Source organism: Salarias fasciatus, chromosome 13, assembly GCF_902148845.1.
Source record: "Salarias fasciatus chromosome 13, fSalaFa1.1, whole genome shotgun sequence".
Lineage (NCBI taxonomy): Eukaryota > Metazoa > Chordata > Actinopteri > Blenniiformes > Blenniidae > Salarias > Salarias fasciatus.
Window position 1 is genome coordinate 5,872,480 of NC_043757.1, and position 25,962 is coordinate 5,898,441.

Sequence of the window (25,962 nt, forward strand, 5' to 3'; positions counted from 1 at the left end):
AACTGCTGCCAAACATGCTTCCTCCAGCAGGGTACGGCTGTTTTTAGGTGTATGAGGTCTTTAATTGTTTAACTTTGTTATCTTTTTAGTTTTATTTTCTTTCAAATGCTAAATGGTGAAGGATGTGACAAATACAACACACTGCACAATTCAAAGCACCAATAAATATGTTTGCTTCTTTTGTATGACTTCAGGAAACCACAATTAAAAAAAAAAAAAGTTAAACTCACAGCAGCAAAAAAAAAAAATATCCAGATTTGTATCTAACTGTTGGACAGTATAAAATGTCCCTTCAGCAGTCTGAGTGATACTGCAGGGAAGATCATCAGCCTGAGTGAAGTACAGCTGAAGGAATCCAACTGAGAAAATAAGACAAGAAGGACAGAAGTCAACATTAGAAACATTGTCTTTGTCAAAACACACATAGTTAGATAACATGACTGAGCACACACCTGACCCCTAACATGCCTTGCTGGGACTAAAGTGTTGGAGCTCAAACTGTTTCATATTGTCAGGTTTTACACTGAGCTGTGTCAGCAGTGGGATGTTTGCCCTTATTTTAGTCATCTGGAAAGTGGAAAGCCCAGCAGAGTGATTCAGCCAAAAATACAAAGGTCACAATAGTTCAATATGAATATTACATCCTTCACGCTTCCTCTCCGCTGATTTGTAACGCAACTTTCGTTCTCTGCACGTGTCTCATTCATTCATTGGAACAGTAGAAGCGCGCGGCGCACCTGACAGCTCTCGAATCAAGACGATTACCAGCAGCTACGGACCCGTTGTCACATCCTGTCATTCCGGAAGAGAACCATGTGGCAACTCGAGAGAGACACGGGAGTAGAATGTTTTTCTTCTCAAACATTTCGGGGAAAAAAAAGTTGAAATACTGTACAATAGAGATGTTTTTTTCCTCTGAGAATTGCTTTCTTTATCAGTGACGGAGTGATGCACGCCGCAGCATGAAGTTGTGCATGTTTTGCGAACTGCACATCTACATACTGTGTGCGTGTGTGCATGCGTGCGTGCGTGCGTGTGGAGTTAGACTTTATGGAAAGGTGTTTCTAGTTTGCTGCTGCCCACGGCCCTGCGGAAACTCAAGTCGCTGTTTGAGCGTCTCAGGAGAGACATTCACCCTTTTTCTGAAATTTAAAAGCATTTAACATAAAACTTTGTGCAGTGACAGCGTGTTGACTCATTTCTACACATTTCTCTGCAGGGTCAGTTGTGTTTTGTGGTGTTTGATTTCAGAAAATCCTGCAAAGAGAAGCTGTGTCCGTGATTCTGTTTTGTTATCAAACTATAACCATTACAATTCTGTGGTTTTTTTCCAGGATACAGTTTTCTGCTCTTGTCACACTCCTGTTTTGTTGTCACTCTGCTGCTCACATTTTGCTCTTGTTATTTCTGTCTTCTCCCCTTATTTCACTCCTTTCATTCAACTTGTTGCTGTCAGTCTTGGGAGTGTGTTGCGTCTTGCTGTTCATCTAATTTATGTTTATCCTCCCGTTTGAAGTGAGCTGCCGTGCAATAAAATCCAGAACCGTTGGCTCAATACTAATTACAGGATAGTGCAAAAATGCAAGAGAAATAAAGTGAACAATATAATAGCATATAGCAGAAAAACAGGTTATTGCACAAGTAATAAATGCCCCTGCCCCCCCACCACCACTTGGCTCTATGCTGGGTGTGGCTTTATCAGTTTGATCTCCTTCTCTGTATTTTCCATCCTTGTCATGCCTCCTTCCCCTTTGAAAATGTTTAAGACCTGTTTTCGAGCCGTGAGGGTTCCGTGACTCAGGTCGACCTGGGAATTTAGGTTCTGAGCCAATTTTACAGCATTTTACTGTAAGAGGCTCCAGTTCATAATGTGAATCTGACAGAGGGTTTTCCTGAGTTTAGTCTTAAAGGCAACGTTTTCACTGGAGTAAAAAAAAATCTGTGAATAGTACAGAAAGTCCTATATGACTGCACAGGCATGACGTAGGACTAAGTTTTTCCACTTCTTATCACCTGCAAAGACATGAACAGGCTGAGTCTCTAAAAGACAACAGACACAGAACGTAGAAAACAAAGGTTTTACAGACGATGAATATTGTGTTCAACCTGCATCATTACTTAAAGAAGAGGGAATGAAATTACAAACCAGAAAAAGATCAAAATGACCTAGAATTTGAAGAACCTGTAGATTCGATCGGTGAATGTGAAAACAATTTATATTTAGATCAAAACATGAGTGACTCAAGCAAAAGTAGAGTAACACGAAGTTCTTGTGACACATGGTTTAACTGTTTGACTCACATACTGCACTTCCTCAAAAACAAAAAATAATCAGAAAACCACTTCCTGTTTTGTTTTGGCTATGACCCCAGCTCTGATTCTAAAACTGTCAAATTCTGAATTTAAATGTGACTCTAAAGTAAAGTCTGGACAGGTAAAAGCTTTGTTGTATTGTCCATGCTGCCCCATCATGCAGTTATTTTTATTTCAGTCCTTTTATGGACACATGCTGGAGTCCACGTCTCGGCAACCTCTGAAAACACTTGAGTCATCCAAAACATGAGTGACTCAAGTAAAAACGGAGTAATATGATCTTTGACAAATGATTTGACTTCATTTGATTTACTTCATCAAAAAAAAATAAAAAATAAAAAAACCATCAGAAAGAGTTTTACTCCTTTCAGTGATCACTGTGTTGTTAGGGCACATCAGAAGGCTCCTGTAAAAACTTTTGTTCAAAGGTCAAAGGTGACAAAACCTTCAATGTAATTCTAATGTTTGGATGGTTAAAAAGGAAAAATGTCTATTCATTAGTTATCATGGTGTAAATAACTGCATAAATACCGAGTTTGTTATTAAATATGTAATGTGAGGGTTGGATGGGTGTGGTCGACTCACTCTGGAATATATAATACGGAAGGAAGGAAACGAAGATGGTCCCAGCTCTGCTTTACAGGCCACACTTTCATTGTGACTCTGTACACCACAGATATATTTATAAGAAGCTTGTATATATCTGTTGTTTATGGAGGTGTGATCTGACATATTTCATGATCACATGATCGTGTCATCATATGACCACATGGGTTTTGATGATATGATCATGAGCATAAGATTTTTTACTAAAACGTGTCATGGTAAAACTTTGATATTCTGTCTGCTTAATGCTTTTTAAATGTGATTTCCTTCCATTTTCATACGAGCCCACTCACCCTCCTATTCCAGTCTGTGAAGAACATCCCTCCTTCTGGAATCACCAGAAATATTTTATAATCATCCAGCGACATAAATTATAGGTGAGGAGCCACGGAGTTTAAAACTCTGAAATATACAATCATTAAACGAATGGACCACAGATAAATAATGTCAAATAATATATCAGTGATTACAAGGTAGTATTAGCATATAAAACACCAGACTGAAGCATCAGAACTTCCAATATGCAATTAACGTGCAGTAAACGGTACATGAACGTGTAATCAAGCTCAGCGTACTGATGGCAGCCTACACCTCATGTAGACACTGCAGCTGAAGGTCGGCAAACTGGAGCCAGGTTCTTGATAGCCAAAGACGCTGTCTGTTGGGCCATGATTGGCTCAGAAAAATCAGACTGAACTGGTATGAAGTAAAGTGCACTGTAAAACATTACCAGGATTTCACAACAGTCAACTGTAAAATTTCACTCTAAATTGCAGTATTATTACTTTCCAGGATTTAACTTTAATGTTCACAGTGTAATTTAGAGGTTTACTATAAAAACAGTGCCATCACAGTAAACTATTGTGTTATTTGTTGTTTTAATTATTACTGTGATTTCACAGCATTTTATTGCGTTATTTCAGTGGAAAATACTGTATTAAGACTCTCCACGCAAAAACACAGCAAATTACATGAACCGCACTGAATTGTGGGACTTGCCGCGGCTTTTTTCAAATATTATGAACTGTTCATTCACTGTTATGAACTGTGAATAGTATGAACTATTATGAACAAGTGTGGGGCAGAATATATCACCAGGCCGTCACAGATTGGTATAAATCTCCTTTTTTGTTGACGAGGGAGGAACAGAAGTGGACAGGATGATGGACCTGATGTGATAATGTGAACTGGGTGTTATGTTACTCTGATATTTTGTGTTGTTTTTCTTTTTTTTTTTTTTTTTTCCTTTAGTGTCTTATGTGCTTTGGGCATACCTCGGTTCTTTGTGTCTTTAATAAATAACTCAATGCTTTTGGACATTTTCCATCATTTAAGTGGAATATTTACTCAGACAAAAGAGATAAAGTCAAGAGAAACACTATTTGACTGACAACAACATTTAGATTCAGATTACAAATGATCCTGAAAGTTTCTTTCCTTGTTGATTAGTGCTCTCTGAACACCAGAGAGTACAAACAGCAAAAACAAAAGAAAAAAGAAGGTTTTTTTTGTTTTGTTTTTTACATCTGTGCTGTGAGGCCTTTAATAAGACCTTCTCCTTCCTGTAAATCTGAGTGTTTGTTCAGTGAAGAGTTACAAAGGCATTTTTATCGTCCATCCATCCAAATCTGAGTGTTTGTTCAGTGAAGAGTTACAAAGGCATTTTTATCGTCCATCCATCCAAATCTGAGTGTTTGTTCAGTGAAGAGTTACAAAGGCATTTTTATCGTCCATCCATCCATGTTGATGTGTCACAGTTTCAAACAACAAATTTACAAACTGCTGCCACCTTGTGTTCAAAACATGATGTTGACCATCATCTCATCTCTTCCTGAGAGAAAACTGATTCTTTTGAGTATTTTCCATATTCCTTCACATCTTTTCTTGAAACAAAAAATACTTTCCTCTTCCTTGGGTATGATTAATGTTTCACATTAATGCGTTGTGCATTAACTTTAATGTGAAAGATGACAGCTCTTCAAATCCCTGGCTTCTTTTCTCACTCTCGTAAGGTTTCCAAAAGACAGTTTTGATGAGAGAATGTGATCAGTGAATCATTAAGGCTATTTGGTGAAATTATTCGTGCATGCACTTATGTTTATATGTGTGAGTAAACATTTTTATAACAACTGAGTGCCACAATTTTCCAAACTTTTCTCTCTCTGCATATTCATAGATAGAAGATAAAGTACAGCAAACTTTACCTACATTGCAAATTCTTCATGTTGCCCGATTGTTAAATACCTGTTCATGGGCCTGGTGGTGAACACATTTAATGTTATTTTTTTTTTGTTGGTTGTTGTTTATTTTTTATGTGGGAACAAACCTGGCAGACAAAATTCCTCTTTCAAAAAAGTATCGAGGTGATGAGGTCTGGGTAGAAAAAACAAAGAAATTCAATGTTCCTCGGAGCCACTGATGAAAAAAGAAATAGAAGCTGTTGTTGTTATTATTAAAAAAAAAAATCATCTCCTGACTGTGAAGTAATTTACATGTTTTTGGTAAAAGAAAGTCATTTCGGGCATTTCCAAACCACAGAACTACATTTTTATTCCAAACTGGGCAAAAACAGCTCACAGTAAACATCCCACTGAGGAACGAAGGCAAACAACACTTCTGCAGAACCTGCAGACTTGTTCATCTTCTCCCACAATTCTCCCAAATCCCCAGAAGCCTCAATTCACCAACACATGAGATAAATTCAGAGAAAAATACGATTTACTGTCAGACAGTATGGATTCAGAACTAACCGGAGTCCTCCAGGGGTCAGTGTTGGGACTTAAACTGTTCATACTGAACATCAATGACTTATGTGAAGGATCTGAACTTTTGAATCTATTTGAAACAAAAATCATGATTCTTTTTTGAAAATGTAAAATAAGTAATCAGGTGGATGTACAGAGGGTGTGGTTCTAGAAAGGATATATCAAAACAAATTTCCTGAAATAATAATAACTGATAAAAAAAATTTGCTGGAAACCTCAAATAAAACATGTTCAAAACAAAATATCCAGAAGCATCTCAATCGTGGAGAACGCTAAAGTCATGACCTTGTGGATTTCAGACTTCTTCAAATAATGTACAAAGCAAAGAACAGCTTATTACCAGGAAACATTTCAAAATTGTTCAGTGAACTCAGAGGAAAGTGACATCTAAGACTTCATAAAGCGCGCACAACCAAAAAAAAAAGGTTTCTGCATTACTATCCTTGGAGTAAAACTAAAGAGCAAATTGTGTGAGGAAATGAAGCAATGCCTTTGTAGGATGAATAATCGTATTAATTGTCTCGAAATTTGGCTCAACACCAAAATATTCTCCCTGTGGTTATAACTGATTAAAATTGCAAACACTGAAACCTTAAGCACTCAAAAATGCATGTTTTCAATAAATTAATCACTTTCACTGTAATTTTTAAGAGTGTCATTGCAAAAAATTGCAAAGTTTGCAAAAATTTGAGAAAAAGACAAAGGAAGAGGCCAATTCAACACATCCTTTATTTGATTAGTGTCTCAAAGAGAATAAATTGCATTGCATTACATGGACATATGGATAAATAATTATGCCATTTGCACTGTATACATCATCATAAAATACAGCACCAAGTTACCAAACAGCAACAGCATTTAGGAAAATGTGAACACTATAATAAGAAGAAAGAAGAAATACATTTATTTGTCACATTTCCACACTGGCAAGGTCTTGCTCAGTGTTCATTCATAGGATCCTTGTTCACAGATTATGCTGGGAAAAATGTGAACTTTCGCGTTTCCATGATGAATTCTGCTGCCGGACTCGAACCAGCACCTTGCAGTCACTTCTGTAATACGTCAGTACATTCACAATTGGGTAAAAAAAAATGCATATAGCAACACACAAATGAGAGTTTTAATGATTGACAGCAGTTCATGCAATCTAATCAGAAAAAGGACTCCAAACAAATCAATAATCATGGATCACAATCTTCACTACAGCTGCCTTGCAATGCAGGTGTTACTGTTGTAGATCCACAACTCTCAGTGAATCAATGCTGAGTGACTCCTTCCATCTGTCTCCTCCTCCTGAAGCTGAAGGACTTCTTTAGAGCAGCACAAAACATTGCGCTGGAGAAAATGTAGATGATGGGGTCCAGGGCGCTCTTGAGGTAGGTCAAGCCGATGCTCAAGGTGAAGAGCCGGATGATACGATTGTAGGATTTGCAGTCCAGTGGGTGGTACGCCTTGAAACACAGGCCCAGCAAGCCTGTGATAACACTTGGCATGAAGCAGAAGGTGAACACCGCACTAATCACAAACACTGCCTGAATGGCCCTCCGGACCCTCTTCTGCTTGTCCATTTCCCGCTGGCGGAGGTGGGAGGCGATCCGAAAAGAGCAGAAAAGCAGCAAGAGCCAGGGCAGGAAGAACTCTGCGGTGAAGGCCACATAATGAACCTTCATCGCTCCCGGGGTTACTTTATAAGAAAGAAACGTATGACAGAGGGAGACATTTCCATTTGTGTGTAGAGTGTCGGTGGTCAAAAAGGGAATCTGAAAGAGAATCACGGTAATCCACATGAGCGCAGAAAGCCAGCGTGCCTGGATTAGACTGATTCGGTTGATGCAGTGGTGGGGGTGGACCACCTTGAAGTAACGGTCCAACGCCACAACGGTCATGAAGGCAATGCTGGCAGAGCGATTGACAGACAGCATGAAGAGGTTGATGGAGCACCACAGTCGTCCAAACACCCAGTCTCCCCCTCGCAGGTGGGTGTCGATGCGGAAGGGCACGCTGGCGAGGAGCAGGAAGTCAGCCAGCAGCAGGTTGAAGAGGAAGAAAATGTGGGTTTTCCAGACTTTCAGACGGAAACAGAAAATCCACAAAGCAAGTATGCTTCCTGGCAAGCCTACAATCATCTCAGTGATCAGGACAATTTGTGGGAACACGTGTACTACTCGATCAGTGCTCTGCTGCGTGTTCAGACAATGTATTGAAGTGTTGCTTTCCATCTCAATGGAAACATTCACAGATTCCATTTCAGCTGCCTGTGATCTGATCTTCTTCCACCAAGACTTCTCTCAGCACATTTGGTTTCTAGAAGAGAGGAACAGAAAGAAAGGGGTCTTTTGAAGACATTCATTCTTCCTCTACATTTATTTGGTTGGTTATAACTTTTCTTGTCCAGGGTGAGGATGAAATCTGACATCAGTTGAGATTTTATGGGAACGTGGCAATAAGATGCCACGGGTAGATATTTCACAACCTGTTGTCGTCACTCTGAGCTTGATAAAAAGTTGTAAGTGGTAGTTAGTCGACAGACTTCACAATTTTAGTGCATTAAGTTAGTTTGTAAGGTGCTTTAGGTTCATCTGCCAACTTAAGATAGCATGTTTGTACTTTTGCTTGTGTAATTATTGGACAAACAAAATAGATGCATTGATTTTTACACCTTTCTCAAGACAGCAAATAAAGTCAATTTCTGATAAGAGGGGAGATGTTGGCACCGCATCTCTCACACTAGCTCATCGGTCCTGGTATATTACATAATAATAAGTAGAGTTCTATTCATATTGTGATGACACTAATAAAATACACCACCAGTAATTACAAGCCTGCTGCAGTAAAGAGTGGATAAAGAGTTTAGATCTTGTTACTCACCAGCGCTCGCTGCTCTGTTGGCGCATTCAGCAGTAAATACTTCATGTGAGTTTCAGGATTTCCTCTTAAAACAGATTCGGTCTGAGTCAGATTTCCAGTGAAATGCAGTTTGATTTTCAAGCTTGTTGAAACTTGTTCTGCAGGGTTGTATTTTATGTCACACAATAGGGGTTAGTAGAACTTGTGTAGTGTCAGCATTTCTTTGTGTGTGCAGGAGATGAATTAATGTCCCTCCTTTAATTATTTCCGTAGCTATTTTTATATTTTCTCCATCATGGATCTTATATTTAAATATCAATTAAGTCAAACTTTGCATATGTTTTCATACTTTGTAAATTGATTACAGGGGAGGTGAAGGTGTAGGGTGCCTGGAAAATTGACTGAGTCACATTTCAGAAGATAAAGCAACCCAGTGATGGTATGTTTGATAAGAAAAAAAAAGTTATTGAATCTATGTAAGAGAACAATCATGACCTTTCCTTGAAAATGTAAAATAAAGTCTGATAGACAGAATAAATCAAACAAATTTCCTGGAGTTCAAATTGATGATGAAATTTGCTGGAAACCTCAAATAAAACATGTTCCAAACAAGATATCTGTAAGTATCTCAGTTTTGGAGAAAGTCCTGACCTAGTGGATTTCAAACTCATTCAAATAAAGTATAAAGCAATGAATAGCTTATTACCAGGAAACATTTTGAAATTGTTCATTGATCTTAGAGGAAAGTTACAACTGAGACTTCAAAGAGTGTGCACTACCTGAAAAAATGTTCTGCATTATGTGAGAAAATAAAACAAATGATATATATATACACAGATATAAAAACATGTGTTCTCGCCCTTCCTGGGCGATATGCTCTTCAAGCTCGGGTCGTCTTAACAGAGGCCTGGGAGCTTGAGGGTTTTGCGTAGGATCTTAGCTGTTCCTAGCACTGCGCTCTTCTGGACAGAGATCTCAGATGTTGTTCTCGATATTTCCTGGAACCATGCATCCAGCTCCATCTCTGGACGATATAGATATGTATATATAAAATTATGTTATTGCCTACTGATGCTATTGTCAGTTCCTTACTGTCAGTACTTCCAAACATCTAAATGGTCCTGCTCTCTCCCGCGCCACAGTGTCTGTTCATCACTACACGTCTGTTGTTTACACTGGCACCAGCTGTGCAGTGGAGACGTGGTTTATATGTCTATATGTTTATGCCTATATGTCCATATAATATATCTCTACAGTTGTCCAACACTGATGTTGCGCTTCTAATAAGACATGGTGATAGTCTCATGAAATAAACATGGTTAAGTCCCGCAGCCTGCTTTCAGGAAAGTAGCGGTCATTTAATTACTCTATTTGCAAATGTAATCCTGTAATTTATTCGCTACTTGAAAAAAGTAATTGGATTACAGTATTGTGTTACTTCTAATATGTTACTGCCCATCTCTGCTTGTCACTCTTTTCAACTCCCAAGTTTTCCTCCTGTGGCTACAACTGGATGGATGGATGGATGGATGGATGGATGTTATTTAATTAAAAAACAATTTAAAAGACTCAAAAAAAGACAACAGAAGAGGCCAATTCAACATATTCTTTCTTTAATTGGCACCTCAAAGAGAATGAATTGCATTACATTACATGGACATATGGGTAATTGTGTCTTTTCCATGGTATAGATCATAAAATACAGCACCAAGGGCTCTAACTTCGCAGACTGCGCCGAATCCGCCCGCTGTCAGCGGAGCGCAAAGTGCGCCGTCGGCAGATAAAGACAACGGGGTGTGTCCAGAAAATTGTCCTAATTTCGTGAACCAGGCGCAGTCACGCCTCCATCCCGCCCACCGGCGCAGGTGGCGCAAGAGAGAGGAGAGAAAGTGGGTTTAACCCAGCTGAGCGCAATTTGACCAATCAAATGAACACCTCTCCTTTTTTTCAAAGAAGGACACTGCTACATTAACATGATGAAATACATTTTATTTCCTGGCCTCAATACTAAACCATAGTGAAGCAACAATGTATATGACTGCATTTTGAAATAAATAATCTCTTGTAGAGCTTGGGGAGCCAGACAAATGAAATAAAAATGCAGACACCCTGCATTTAGCGGCTACATACAGACTTTGTAGGGAAAGGGAAAATCTGTTTTTATTTGTGTGCATCATAACTCTTAAAGATACATTTGGGAAAGCACAAAGAATTACAGGTGCCAATCACTCAGCGCAGCTGCACAGCGGAGCTGGGTGAGTCTACTTAGGACTGCTGGTTCAGTTGTCATCAGATCGATGTCCTCTGAAATGATTCCCTGTAATTCCTATCACACACATGGCATTCCGGCCATCCCAGACGAAGGATAATCATTTATGAGAGAATGGTGGCGACATCTGCTATCTGCTCCGTCCTCCGCTCTGCTTCACGTGTTGCCAGCATTCTTACCCCCCTCCAAAGGCCGCTATGGTCAGCCAGGCTGTCATATGCAGTGTTTTTGCGCAGGAGCACACCAACAGGTTGCTTTTCTGTAATCTAATGCATTAGAAATTAAGGTAAAGAAACAAAATATTAAATCAAGTGGATCAGCAAAACGTCTGCCTCATATCTGCTTTATTAATGCCTAAAATCAGGTTTTAAAATGTATTGAACTTTTTACAGTGCGCATTTGCGCAGCGTACCTCTCATTCACACTCCGCGCACTCGTTTCCCTGATACACACGCACACACACGCCAACACACACAAAATAGTTGTATTATTAACTGTCAATAATAATCAAGAACATATTAAAATTAGTAAAATAAGTCTCCCCGGTTGCGCACCAGGACGGACACCTTCCCACACCGACCCGTCCTCACCCTGCTCATTTTATTCTGGGACTGCAGGCTCAACAGGACAAAGGTATTTATTCAGAAAATATGTTCGTTCTAAAATTAATTTTTGGAAACGAAAAATACATGGTTTGCTGTACTTTAATGGAGGATATAATATTTTACCTGAATCTGTAACTGGCACATCTGGAGACGCTGCAGTGCCCCTGCTGTCAATACCGTGTTCACTGTTGTGCTCAGATTTATTACATTAGTTTAAATAATAATAATAATAATAATAATTTTACACCATTTTATGTTATTATTATTTAGTTGTAAACTGACAGCAGCCTACAGTAATTCTCTACCTGGAGGTGACGCGTGAGCGCTTCCATGCGCCACTGCAGGTTCTACGCTGGACTGTACAGCAGCTGGAGGTCGGTCGGGTATTTTTGGGGCAGCAGCATTATATTTGTTTCGCTGTTTGTCCCGCGACTGTTCTGACTCTGATTCAGAACATTCCTCCTCTTCACTCCAGTCAAGATCGCTGATGTCAGACACGTCTCCGCCATCCGATTCCCCCTCACTGACCTCCTGTATCATTGCTAAAGCTTCTTCCACCTTATATCTCTTATTTATGCCTGTTTTTACTATCTTTCTTTTGGGATTTGCTTGATATTTTTGGTCATCTGTCTGATTGTCTGCTGTCAGAGCTAGCCCCCTGTTCAGATGCGCATGAACCAAAACAAATCAATCACAGAAGAAAAAAAAGCCCCGTGAAGTGCATCTTTTTAATCAGTCTAATAATAATAATAATAATAATAATAATAATAATAATAATAATAATAATAATAATATAATAATAATAATAATAATAATAATAATAAATAAATAAATAATAAGTCTCACAGACCACTGTTGGCCTTTGGAGGTATAAATGCTTTGTAATATTATCTGTGTTATTGTTAGGACCTTATTTGCTTCAGAAAAACATACAAGACACATATTTAGGAAAAGTCAAAGAATTAGAGGACAGGGGAATTATTTTTAACAGATTTATTTGAATTCTAAAAACCCAAATGGTCTGTCAGATTGTCTTGGATGTTCTAGTGCTAAAGAAGATAATAAAAACAATTATGTGGTTCATGAGTGATTGTGTGTATCTTTCATGACTGTCAGTGTCATTAGATCCTCCGCTCCCCAGCCTGCTCACACCTTCTGCACGAAACTATCACTGCGCCCAGCTGATTCTGTCGACCCCTCCCCCTGGTGCGCCGCCACGCCCATCTCGGCGCAAGTGCAGCGGACCTGCCAGACACCCTCTTCTGCGCCTGTCGAAAATAGGAATGCGCTGTCTCCGCCGCTGATCATCGCCAAGTTGCGCCGTCAAATTAGAGCCCCAAGTCACCAGACAGCAGCAGTATTTAGGAATATGTGAACACATGGAAGACAGCAAATTCCAGAGCAACTTCTGCCACAGTCTCCCTTGATTTACCGTTATGTGCCTGTGTGTGTGTTTTTCACTTACATGAGTTTTTATTGTTGTCTGTCAGCATTTATGGAATTGTTGAGGAGTCTTCTTGAATCTGAAGGACTTCTTTAGAGCAACACGAAACATTGCGCTGGAGAAAATGTAGATGATGGGGTCCAGAGCACTGTTGAGGTAGGTCAAGCCGATGCACATGGTGAAGAGCTGGCTGATACGATTGTAGGATTTGCAGTCCAGTGGGTGGTACGCCTTGAAACACAGGCCCAGCAAGCCTGTGATAACACTTGGCATGAAGCAGAAGGTGAACACCGCACTAATCACAAACACTGCCTGAATGGCCCTCTGGACCCTCTTCTGCTTGTCCATTTCCCGCTGGCGGAGGTGGGAGGTGATCCGAAAAGAGCAGAAAAGCAGCAAGAGCCAGGGCAGGAAGAACTCTGCGGTGAAGGCCACATAATGAACCTTCATTGCTGCCGGGGTTACTTTATAAGAATGAAACGTACGACACAGGGAGACATTTCCATTTGTGTGTAGAGTGTCGGTGGTCAAAAGGGGAATCCGAAAAAGAGTCACGGTAATCCACATGAGCGCAGAAAGCCAGCGTGCCTGGATTAGACTGATTCGGCTGATGCAGTGGTGGGGGTGGACCACCTTGAAGTAACGGTCCAACGCCACAACAGTCATGAAGGCAATGCTGGCAGAGCGATTGACAGACAGCATGAAGAGGTTGATGGAGCACCACAGTCGTCCAAGCACCCAGTCGTCCCCTCGCAGGTGGGTGTCGATGCGGAAGGGCACGCTGGCGAGGAGCAGGAAGTCAGCCAGCAGCAGGTTGAAGAGGAAGAAAACGTGGGTTTTCCAGACTTTCAGACGGAAACAGAAAATCCACAAAGCAAGTATGCTTCCTGGCAAGCCCACGATCATCTCAGTGATCAAGACAATCTGTAGGAACACGTGTACTCCTCGATCAGTGCTGTGCTGCGTGTTCAGACAATGTATTGAAGTGTTGGTTTCCATCTCAGTGGAAACATTCACAGATTCCATTTCAGCTGCCTGTGATCTGATCTTCTTCCACCAAGACTTCTCTCAGCATATTTAGACTCTAGAAGAGGAACAGAAAGAACAAGGTTTCAGACTTTTGTGTTTTACAGAAAAATCAAATTATGAAAAACATTCATTCTTCCTCTGCATTTATTTGGTTGGTTATAACTTTTCTTGTACAGAGTGAGGATGAAATCTGATATCAGTTTAGATTTTGTGAGCCTAACGTGAAAATGAGGTGCCATGGGTCGATATTTTAGGAATTGTTATCGTCACTCTAAGCTTGTTCGAAAGTCTGAGGTGGTAGTTAGTTGACAGACTTCACAATATTTGTGCCTAAAGTTAGTTCAGCCAGGTTTTCAGGGCTCCAGTACAGGTCGGGTCAGGTCTATGAGTGCGTTTCCACTGAACATGGTACCACAATAACTGTTCCACCCGTGAACACCCGAGACCGTTTTCTGCTATCCTACCACATGTAATACCTGGAGCCATGTACCGGATATGAGGGAGGGTCTTCGAGAGAGTACTCCGTTGGACACCTAACTTCTGCAAAAAAGTCTATCGAACACTGGAGGTGCAGACGCTACTCTCCATCACTGCAGAGAAGATTCAATGGGAACAGGACGGCACAATTAGCAATGAAAAAAAACTTCAAATAGTCACCACCACGCAAAAAGCAAGAAACAGTGGAGTGATTACAGAAAAATAAAGGATCTCAACCGCAGTGGGATCCAGAGGAAGAACTGGTGAGAGTTTGACACTATGGACTGAATTTCAGACCAGAGACCGGCAAGTCAAGCCAGAGAATTCAATTCAATTCAATTCAATTCAATTCAATTCAGCTGTATTTATGAAGTGCCAATTACAGCATAGTCGTTTGTAGACACTTTTACAGAACAAACCCAACAGATCCACATGAGCAAACATAAGCGATTGTGGAGAGGAAAAACTATCTTTTAACAGGAAGAAACCTTTGCAGAACCAGGCTCAGAGGTGGCGGCTTTCTGCTATTCTGGGTGAGGGGACAGAAAGAGAAGGAGATAGGACAGACAATTTCTTGTATCTACATACAATTCTTATATAAACAGAGGCTACAAGAGGAAACAATCATCAGTGACATGTAGCACTAGAATGAAATTACACTGAAACGAGAGAAAAGAGCAGAACTGGGAGCCGGTTCTGCATGGTAGGAGCCCGGGGTTAAGAAAACCGCTTACACCCACTGGGTCCGGGTTACCTCAATCAATCAATGGAGTTTGATTCAGAAGGCTTTCTGGACAGCGCCGCAACCAAGCTCAAACCTGGTGGAGGGTGATGGTAAGTTTTAAAACTCTGAACTGAGCTGACAGCCATCACTGTTGCCATGTAATTATCAAAACTGAAATATGTGCTTGTGGTCTTCAATTTGTATCTAAGAAAGAAATTAGCCAGTTAGCTTCAGCAAGTTAGCTTTTGCACTTAGCTGTATATCATATCCCATGTAGGGCTGTCACAATTATTACAATAATCGTCAATCGCGATTATTTTACATATTCACGAATATTTTTCGTATTCACGATTACCGTGAATTATTTATTTTATCCACAAAATTGCATAAAACTCAGAATCTGACGTCATCGCGGTGCGCCAGCAGCAGCCGCCGCATGCAGCGTCGCAGCCTCGCAGCCTCACTCGGATGGACGGTTAGCGAGGCTAGGCTAAAAACATGGAGGGAGAAGAGGTCTTGCTTGCGAAGGCACGTACAAAAGCACCGGTATGGATGCATTTTGGTTTTATGCCCAACGATAAAGGAGAGCCAAGTGACGTAGAGGAAGCAACGTGTAAAATGTGTTGTAAAAAAGTGGTGGTCAAAAGCACCAACACGACAAATCTGAGGCAACATCTCCAGACCCACCATCCACAGCAACACGCCGAACTTGGAAAGACCACACCAGCACAATTACCAGGCGGTGCTACATCAGCTGGTGCGTCCCGTTAGCTGGCTCTTGGCGAATCTTTCGGCCGACGCTGCAAGTATAAACACGACAGCGCAAAATGGCGTACGTTAACAGGCAGTGTAACGCGGTTCATCGCTAAGGAGATGCAGCCGTTCAATATTGTAGAAAAACCAGCATTTAAAGAAATGCTGCACACCTTTGATAAACAGTATGACCCACCAGGCAAAACATACATCTCCAAGACTGCAGTACCGAGACTGTACAACAACGTGAAGGATGACGTTCTCAAGGAGTTAAGCGAGGTTCAATTTTACTCGCTCACAACTGATATTTGGTCAAGCTCTAATATGACCCCATACATGAGCCTTACAATCCACTACCTCACAGCTGACTGGACTCTGCAGTCCAGGTGTTTGGAGACAAGATATATCCCAGACAACCACACGGCAGATGTTCTTGCAGAATCCCTTCAGTCCGCTTTGGCAGACTGGGCGCTAGATGAGAAGAAAATGTCCTGCATTACCACTGACAATGGTTCAAATATTAAAGCTGCAGTGAGGAAACTCGGATGGCCGTGGCTGACTTGCTTTGGCCACAACCTCCATTTGGCTGTCCAAAACGCCATGGCAAATGAAAAGGAGAAAACAAGTCGTGCCTTGGGACAGTGCAGGAGTCTGGTCAACACTTTCAACCTGAGCTGGATAAAGAGGAGAGACCTGAGGAAGGCACAGCATGAAACCAATCTCCCCGAACGCAGTCTAATTCTGGTAAGCTGTTAATATATTACACATGAAATAAATATGTTTTAACAAACATGATGCACACACTCTATAAATACATATAAACATGTAGTGTGCAAATTCTATGTAGAAAGTTTAGAAACATTTTTTTCTCTCTATTAATGTACAGTGCTCAGCATAAATTGGTACACCTCTTCAGATTTGTCAGAAAACCTTTAGTACCTTTCAAAATCAACATTTCACCCAAAAGAGTATGTTTCTCAATTTAAGATCAAAATGCAAAAATGAGCAAACTCCAATCAAAGGGGTGAGAGCAAAGCCAAACTGTAGTAATTATACTTCAATCATCCCACCTTTGTCAAAGCTTTGTACATTTTTCCATTTTTTCATTTAGATAATTATTAGTACATTGATTTTAGTAGGGGGTGTACTTATGCTGGGCACTGTATATAAATTATAGAGTCTAGACAGAGGAAAGTAATGATTCTACATAAACTATTTGTGAACACTATTTAGATTGTACTTTCATTTGGAATCTGGACTTGAGCTGTCATTTATCTATAAGTGCTGTACATATAGTATTTGAATTAATGTTGGGTTATTATTAACCTGTAATGTGTTGGTATAATGAACAAATGTCTAAACAATCCTATCTTTCCTGCCAGGATGTCGCTACACGATGGGGTACCACGCAAAAAATGGTCGAGACGGTGCTACAGCAGCTCCCTGCCATAAGACGTGTGCTGATCGATGACAGAAAGCATGGACACCTCAACCCGACCTGGCAGGATGTTGCTGTCTTGGAATCCATCAACGCAGCACTGAAACCGGTGGCTGATTTTACTGATGTCTTATCAGGGGAAAAGTATGTGACCGTGTCCTCTGTGAAACCTGTGCTGGAACTTCTAAAAGAAGGACTGTTAGCCCCAGACCCAGATGAGAGCACACTCACAACAAACATCAAGAAAAAAATGTGTAATGTCCTTGATGAAAAGTACAGTGCACTTCCACTTCAAGAGCTTCTGAAAAAGGCCACATTCCTCGACCCTCGGTATAAGGAGACCAGCACTGGGGATGATGGTACAACAAGGGGCCAGATTCTAAGGGAGATCATCGACATGAGCGAGCCAGATGAAGGAGGCAACAGCAGCAGCAGTGATGGAGGCAAAGATGGAAACAAGGATGATGATGTGGTACCTTCACCTCCTCCCGCCAAGAAGGAGCGACTGTGTGACCTCCTTCAGAACAGAAGAGTCCAAATGGCTACCGTGGCTGTACCAAAAAGAGTTGCGGCTGAAACTGAACTAAAACGGTACCTGCTGCAAGAAGAGTTACAGCCTCCCTCATCTGATCCTCTGATATGGTGGCGTGACAACCAAAAAAAGTTCCCTTTGATGACCAAGTTAGCAAAGAAGTACATGTGCATTTGTGCGACTTCCACTCCCTCTGAAAGGGTGTTTAGTACTGCTGGAAACATTGTGTCCCAAGAGAGATGCTGCCTCAAGCCAAATAAGGTCAATATGTTAGTTTTCCTTGCCAGAAATCTACCGTGCCAGGAGGAGTGAAAACCTTGATAGGGTGCAGATGTGATAAATCACAGGAATATGTTTTAGGACAGGCCAATGTGTTTCTTTGTTACTTACTTCATATTTTTGGGGAGTGGTGGGGCACCTGGCTGTCACTTTATTTTCTTTTTAATAGCATGCAGCTATTCATACTGTAGCAGAAAAATATTGAAGTTGTTGATTTAAGTTATTTTTATTTGTCATTTCAAACTGTGAAATCCAAAGAGTCTAAGAGACCTGTGCTGTTTACATTTTAAAGTGGCAGAAAGTTGAAAACATATTGTTTACTCTGTTTTTGAAAACAGTCAAAAAAGACTGTATGTTCACTTGCCCCCCCCCTCCAGCTTGTTTTTCAAAAAGGCAAAAGACACATTGTTGCCTCCGTTGTTCTGTTCAGTTTGTTTACTTTTGTACTGTGTGCTGATTCAGTCTGAAGGCTGGTTGGTTGGGGTTTCTTGATTGGTTTCCTGTGCCTCTGTGTTGATGGGAATTTATTTATTAGGAAAGTCAAAGTTACTTTTTGTGTGACCACTGACCTGTGCACTTTGTTCATTGACTAAGAAGTCAAAGAAAGTTTTCATCTGACCTGTACAATACTTTCCAACAGTTTTAGTCTAAAAGGCAGACGTAATGTATGTATGCTTCAATGCTTGCCCTGATGCAGCAGACTGGTTACAATAAAACGTCTGAAGGAATGGAGAAGTTACTCTTGTCTTTATTTTGTGATGTTCTGAACATTAATTGCTAAAATGCTTTAAAGTGTACAGTACAGCATAGAATGTGTTCTATTAAAGCTAATTATAATATAATAGTAGAATATGAAGAAGAAGAGAAAAAAAGACAATATAATCGTCAATCGCAATTATTTGTCTGACAATTAATCGTCTTTAAAAAATCCTAATCGCGACAGACCTAATCCCATGTTGCATTATGCATATTGTCTGAATATGTGAACATTTGTAGCATCTCTGTAGGAGGACATGTGTCACTTTAGGGCAAGGAGTCCACCTCCTCTGGGCCCGGTGATGCTGAAGGGAGGTGCAGCACCATCAGCAGCCACACCGTCTCACCCATACAGCCACACCACCTCCAGCAGGACTGTCCTGCTGTGTTCTCAGCACACAGCAGCACTGAGGTAAGCATCGGCCTTGTTCATGCTGTAGATTTTGCAATAAACCATTCAGCGTGTGGACTGGTATTCTATCAAATGACAGCACAGACATACATTCACTGTCTGTGGATGTATGCTTCCACTGCTAGTCCAACTGGATATTGACATGAATATCTACTAAAGTACACAATGGATGCAGAGTACTGAAATAAATAATTGCTGCTATTTTAGCAGCTCCAGTTTGCTCTGGCAAACGGTGGATGTTTATACTGAACAGCTCTCTCTCGTTCCCGGTGTCACAGTGAACACAAACTGTTGAAGCAAGAAAAACGTCTGGAGAAATGACAGCAGATATTATTGAACCCATTACAGAAGTGCAGAGCAGTCCGTTGATAGGCTTCACTCTGCAATTATAGCCTGGGAATAACGTCCCACATGTCCTGTAACGTCTGAGAACGTCACAACCACCTGCCACCACGGTATCTTATGGGTGAATGCAGTGTACGAGTGGCAGTGCCTTGCTTAACTGCTCTCTACCCCCCTTTACTTTTTAGCCAGGAGGAGGCTGGAGCACCAACCACACTTGACGGTGCTCCTGACAGAAATCCAGGCTTCAGGTGAGCTGGAGGCACGACTGTGCAGGGAGCTGCAACGCGAGCAGCGTGACGAACGGCACGCCCATCAGGAGGAGTGGCGTCTGCACCAGCAGTTCCTTGAAGGCGAAGCAGGTCAGCAAGGCTGAATGAGGCTGATTTGGCCTCCCAGCAAGCGTAGCAGAGCCAGGCCGAGACATTCCTGCAGAGTGTTTCTTTGCTGGTCCTCCAGACCCTGAGAATCCAGCGTTACACGGGACAAACTGAACAGCTGGTGGTGTTGATGTCCTTTCCATTTAATGCTGTTTTCACACCCCGTATGTGTCTGTATTTACTGGTTCTTGCTCGACACAACTACTTCAAACACAGCAATATTTTCGCATTTGATATTTCATTCTAATTAGTGGTGCAAGAAATGCAATTTTTTTTTAAATTGTACATGTGATCATCTGAATCATGAACTTCAATTCACATAAATTTGCACTGTGACACTTCATTGATAACAGGGTCATTCATAAAAACTACACACTTGTGTCTGACTGCTATTGAGGAGTGAAAGGTGAAAAAGTCATGTCAGTGTCATTTACATGTCGGAAGAAGTCAACGCTTTAACCGACCCAACCCGACCTGACCTGTACCAGCATGCACGGTGGAAATGCTGCTTTAGTGCCGTTTCAGGTCCAAATACAGTAGCATGGTTGCACCTTTAGTTGTGTAGTTGAAGGACAAAAAAAGGAGGCATTGATTTTTCCATCTTCTTCTTACTCAAGAAAGTGAATGAAGTCATTTTCTGATAAGAGAGAGAGGAGTTGGCGCAACCTCTCTGTTCACACGAGCTCATCTGTCCTGGTATGTTGCATAACACTGCTAAGTAAAGCTGTATCCATGTTGTGATGATGCAAATAAAATACACCACCAGCAGTTAAAATCCTGCTATAGAGTGGATAAAGCGTTTAGATACTCACCAGCGCTCTGCTCAGTTGGTGCGTTCAGCAGATAAATGCCAGTTTCAGGATCTGCTTGTAAAGCAGATTCACTCTGAGCCAGTCTACCAATGAGATACAGTTTGATTTATGGGCATGTTAAAACATGGGTGTTGTTCAGCAAGATAGAATCTTATTTCGCATCACAGGGATTAGTAGAACTTGTTTTATGTCAACATGCATTTATGTAACGTGCCAGAGACAATGGAATGTCCTTCCTTTTATTAAATTTGCAACAGTTTTTATATTTTCTGCATCATAGATCAAATCTTTAAAAGCCTGTAAAGTCAAACTTTGCACATGTTTTCATGCTTTGTTAAATTGATGGCTGGGGAGGTGAAGGTGTCTGGAACATTGACTGAGTCAAGTTTCTGAAGTTAAATAGCTCGATGGAAAGAAAACTTCAGACATAGGTAGGACAGTGAACCTGTGTTACTGAAAGCTGCCGAGGAGCAGAGAGTCAACTGGAAGCAGGGTGAGGAGGAAAACAATGTGGAGTTTCCAGACCTTCAGGAACCTGTGATTGTGTGTAAATGTCAGGATTAAACTCTGTGGCTTTGTAGGAACATGTTGATAATTACAGATGAGCATATCCAGACCTAAATGAAACAGAACTTTTATTTTGCAGGTCAATCGGTGGAACAGTTCATGATCAATTTTGAAGCCGTTGGGACAAAGATCCACACCTCCAAGTCTGCGAGTTCTCATGAAGAAAAGGAGGGAATGCACTCCCCAGGGGTGGAGAACTTTCCAAAGATGGATTAGTTTAACTATCTCTGGCTGATATTCTGGAGTAATGAAAGACTGTGTGGTTGGGGTTTGTGGCTGTGAGACTGTTTGTTAACTTTCTTCATGCACAACAATGCATCGTGCACAAGATCGTCCCGGCTCTCCACCGCCCGACCTCACTGAGCCTGATAGCTTCACGGTCACTGACTCCCTTTCCTGACCCGAAGGTGTGTTTGCTAGAATCACTGGACTCTGATCTGGAGGGCCGCCACTCATTTAACTGTTTTATTAGCGCAGGCACAGAACAAACACCACATCAGGACCCACATCTGCTGCCGGGGATGCTTTATGGTCCCGTTACTGCTGCCTGTGTGTGAAACTGTACTCTGAACGCACCACGTTACACACTCTTCACTTCCTGATTTCTATTATTAGACATGGTGGCAGTTATTATAACAGTATAAATTGCTTGAACGTTGTCCAAGTCAATAAACTGAGTAAGTCAGCAGGTATGGAGTCAACGTACAAAGCCTGAATGAATGTATCTCAAGAAAATTCTTGAAAAAAAAATGCTGAGCAAAATATTTTAATGAAAGATTCACCTAAAATCAAACTTATAGATATGCACTATAGTATGTATGAATCAAATGGCTGTTTTGGTAACATTAGTCTAAATCATGACTCCCCGGTGGCTCGTTCCAGTGCGTAAAGACTAAATCCTGCTTGTTAGCAATTAGCAAGAAACAGAATCAGATCCTGAATATTCATTCACCTCTGGCCGTAGAGTCAGATTTGCTGATTCTAGATGTATTCAGAACAAAATACTGATAATTACCTTCAATTTTAAATGCTTACATCGACAAGGAAATATATTTATTTAGTACAGATTTTCTTTGTGAATGAACCACAACGTTGAACAGTTACTGACTTTACAAAGGATGTTTCTTCAGAAATTCAGAAAAGGTACAGTAGCTTTGATTCAAGACTAATAAAGAAAAGAAACTCATGACAAAAATCAGCCTGCAGTTTTATTATCTATGTGTTGCGTTGTGAGCATGCATGCAACATGAAAAATATCAGACTGAAAAAAATAAACAATATTAAAAAATGCAAACCAACAAAACTCTCACAGAAATTCAAAAGAACTGTAGGAACAACATCTTATTAAAATTAGATCAATGAAATGGTGAAGACATGTGAGAAGTCTCATGTAATGTCAGTCATTACAATCCTCAGCAAGCATCTTAAGATGTGAATGTTGCATCGCGTTAACAACAAAAATCACAATAACTCAGTCCAATGGGAAACATATGTAACAAAAATATTGTGTATGCATTCTTTGAGATGAAAATCAAGTTTGATTGCTGACTTTATTCAGAGTCCTCAAAAAACACTGGCATGCAGCAAATAGCAGCACTAAGGTGTCAAATTACAACTGCTTGATGACACATGTTCTTGAACATGAACCCTCCTGCAGGTGATCAACCGACAGAGAGCTGCTTCTGTCACACAGAGGATGAACTCCAGAGCTACTAAAGGGATCCGTATCCGCCTCCAGTGCGTCCATTCATGAGTGTGTGTGTGTGTGTGTGTGAGAGTGTGTGTGTTTGACCGGTTTCTCTGACAGTGTCTCGCTGATAACCCCCTCATGACCCCGATCATAACTCTGGTACAGTGTCACTTCTGTGTGACACACACTGCCAGGTGCTCGTCAATACGCTTATCTGCTAACTTTAACTGTATGTATGAAAGGAAGCATTCATGCGGCCGCTGTGTGATCAATACTGCGGTTGGCACCACCCAAACACACACACACACACACACACACACACACACACACACACACACACACACACACACACACACACACTCACGGATGCTACCTCAGGTGGTCCGGGCTCGTTTCCTGGGTTTCTCACTCAGGTCACAGCCTCAGTCTGTGACGGAGACCTCTCACTCTGATAACATGGAGCAGCTTAATGTTTAGCCCGGGACCCACACACACACACACACACACACACACACACACACACACACACACACACACACACACACACACACACACACACAGGGAAGCAGAGGGATTACAAAGGCACAAGGATCCATGTGCTGGCCGAGGATGGAGGCGAGGGAGCGATCTGTGAGGACGACACGAGGTCATGATGGCCGAGGTGAGACTTCCAACGATTTCCTCCTTTGTTTCGTCTAAAAACCCTACAGAGGGACACAGTTCCACCTTCATCCAGGCTCGATGGCTTTTACTTCCATCACATCCTTATGTTAGTTAAGTAAAAGAAGTGATGGAGTTGAAAACAACACCAATGCCAATGTTTTGCTGTTTTTTGTTTGTTTTTGCTCAAGTAGAAACTTCAGAGCTGAATCTTTGCTGCGTTTGTAGATGACACAGTTTGTAGCGGAGAAAGAAAACCTGTTGAAGATTTCCCGAGCCTTTAATGCGCTGAGCAGGGCTATTAGCTGTTAATCCATATTAGAGAGTAGCTACACACTGCTGTGTGTGCCGCAGTTGAAGGCTGAAGCAGGAGGATGATGGACAAACACACACACAGATAGGTAGAATAACTCACCATTTTTGGACAGGAATGATATAAAATGTACTGATAAATTTAAAGGCTCTAATGCAGGAGCATCAAACTCTTCTGAATACGGGACCACATGATGGGTTGAATCAGTAAAAATGCACAGTAATCCTCAAATAATAAGAATTTCTCTTTACTTTGGAGCAGAGAAGTATTGATACCTTCTGAAAATGTTTCAAGGACATTTTAAAAAATTAGCCCTTTTTTTAATTGTATCTAAAATCCTCATTACCATAATGTTTCATCTTCAGAATTTTACAAAGCTTATCAAACTACTTCACAATTTACCTCTTTAATTTACAATTTAGCTCTAATGCTAAATTGATTCGATCGGAAAAATATCTCGCTTCAATTGACTGTTCAAATGTGGGTCTTGGGCTACGGTGACTTGGTCTCTTTTCTGTTTTTTCGAATAAATTCTTCCCAATTGAGAGAATAGGCTGTCCTGTTGACGTGAACGCTGAAAAAAGAAAGCAGATTGATGAGCAGATTAATGCTAACTTAGAAATGTGCAAAAAATTGAGACACCCACAGCATCTTCAGCTCAGTCAACAAATCAGGATCAGGCGTGATCATTAACAGATCAAATCGAAACTAAACTTATAATGCTCCCTTGCAGTTTGTTAATATTTATTCCTCCAAACACTCTTTCTCAAATAACCCAAACTCTCAGGCCAGACTTCTTTGTGTTTTCCCAGAATACCTGATGTTATTGATATTGGCTGTTCTGATCCGGAGAAATTAAAAAGCAGAAATTAATCTTCTTGCGTTCTTTTTCTTAAGTTTTAGACTCTTGACTGTTGTGACAACAGTTTAAACCTGCCTTTGTTGATTTCCTCATGAAAATTAAAAATTCTAAAATGATTACATGGAGAGAAGACTTTCCCCAACACCTGGATGTTCCGCAAATGCTTTAGCGCAGATGCTTCTTTTGCACTTTGCAGAAATGCTCAGTCTGTCCGATCGTTTCCATGTTTCGTGACAGGAGGCGTCGTTGAGGACGAGGCCTCGGCAGATGTCGGCGTTCCGGCCCGGCCTCTCTCCCCCGCGCTGCGTCTCTACGTGTACGCGCTGCACGGCTGCCTGTGCGAGGTGGTGTTCACGGCCGTGTTGGACTGGTGCAGCAGCCGGGACAGCAGGCTGCCGGGCCACAGCAGTCTGTGGGCGCTGCCGATGTACGCCACCGCCATCTACCTCATGGAGAACTTCAGATCCCGGCTGCTCGCCCAGAGTCGCCCCCTGCTGGTGCGGCTGACGGCCTACACGCTGTTCATCTACCTGTGGGAGTTCAGCTGGGGCTCGGCGCTGAGGCTGCTGGGGGCCTGTCCCTGGGATTACTCGGGTTATAGGTACAATGTGGGCGGGCTGGTGACTCTGGAGTACGCACTGCCCTGGACTGTGGCGGCATTCATAGCAGAGCAGCACGTGATCAGGAACACTCTGAGGATCAGACTGCACTGCTGACGAGGAACCGCCATGATCTGGACAGACGTGCTTCCTCAAGCTCTGCTACTAATGCATTTTATAGGTTTTTAACTTTTCTTTTTTTTTTTTTTTTTTTATGAAAACATGGTTGATGTGGGCGTGTCCGTTGGATTCCTGCCATAATAAATCACCGAAGTTGATCTCAACACGTCCGTTAAAAATTGTTGTAATTTTTTTTAATCTTAAGATGGAAATTCTGCTTTTTTGATTTCTTCTGACATCTCAGATTTCACCGTTTATCTTGAAAAAAACAAAGGATTTAGGAGGCTACAATGTAGCAAGTTAACACATACAAGTGAATTAGTGATTATCAGATGTTTCTTTTTTCAACAGTTTATTTAAATTATACA

General features: G+C 41.2%; 3 protein-coding genes across 5 annotated transcripts; 1 reads left to right on the forward strand and 2 right to left on the reverse strand.

Annotated features, from left to right (window-relative positions):
- Positions 1-293: 293 nt before the first annotated feature.
- Positions 294-20,879, reverse strand: LOC115398881 (hydroxycarboxylic acid receptor 2-like). 3 transcript variants are annotated; one of them, XM_030105881.1, is made up of 3 exons: positions 20,784-20,879; positions 12,871-13,933; positions 294-359 (listed from the first exon to the last, which is right to left on the reverse strand). In XM_030105881.1, the coding sequence occupies exon 2, from the start codon at positions 13,873-13,875 to the stop codon at positions 12,892-12,894; it is 984 nt and encodes a 327-aa protein (XP_029961741.1). In that variant the 5' UTR covers positions 13,876-13,933; positions 20,784-20,879; the 3' UTR covers positions 294-359; positions 12,871-12,891. The 3 variants fall into 3 exon arrangements, with proteins under 3 accessions (XP_029961741.1, XP_029961740.1, XP_029961739.1); XM_030105880.1 differs by lacking the exon at positions 294-359 and adding an exon at positions 11,022-11,066; XM_030105879.1 differs by lacking the exon at positions 294-359 and having other exon boundaries at positions 12,629-13,933.
- On the reverse strand, positions 6,437-8,668 carry LOC115398880 (hydroxycarboxylic acid receptor 2-like). Its single transcript, XM_030105878.1, has 2 exons — positions 8,553-8,668; positions 6,437-7,988 (listed from the first exon to the last, which is right to left on the reverse strand). The coding sequence occupies exon 2, from the start codon at positions 7,928-7,930 to the stop codon at positions 6,941-6,943; it is 990 nt and encodes a 329-aa protein (XP_029961738.1). The 5' UTR covers positions 7,931-7,988; positions 8,553-8,668; the 3' UTR covers positions 6,437-6,940.
- On the forward strand, positions 17,668-25,591 carry LOC115399240 (transmembrane protein 229B-like). The gene is made up of 3 exons (XM_030106520.1): positions 17,668-17,779; positions 19,780-19,953; positions 25,113-25,591. The coding sequence occupies exons 1-3, from the start codon at positions 17,668-17,670 to the stop codon at positions 25,589-25,591; spliced, it is 765 nt and encodes a 254-aa protein (XP_029962380.1).
- The last annotated feature ends 371 nt before the right edge of the window (positions 25,592-25,962 follow it).

Coding starts and splice junctions, on each gene's coding strand:
- LOC115398880 (XM_030105878.1), bottom strand. CDS start 7,930: ATGGAATCTGTGAATGTTTCCATTGAGATGGAAAGCAACACTTCAATA.
- LOC115398881 (XM_030105881.1), bottom strand. CDS start 13,875: ATGGAATCTGTGAATGTTTCCACTGAGATGGAAACCAACACTTCAATA.
- LOC115399240 (XM_030106520.1), top strand. CDS start 17,668: ATGAGCGAGCCAGATGAAGGAGGCAACAGCAGCAGCAGTGATGGAGGC. Junction 17,780..19,779: donor CGCCAAGAAGGAGCGACTGT/GTGACCTCCTTC, acceptor TTTACTTTTTAG/CCAGGAGGAGGCTGGAGCAC. Junction 19,954..25,112: donor GTTCCTTGAAGGCGAAGCAG/GTCAGCAAGGCT, acceptor GTTTCGTGACAG/GAGGCGTCGTTGAGGACGAG.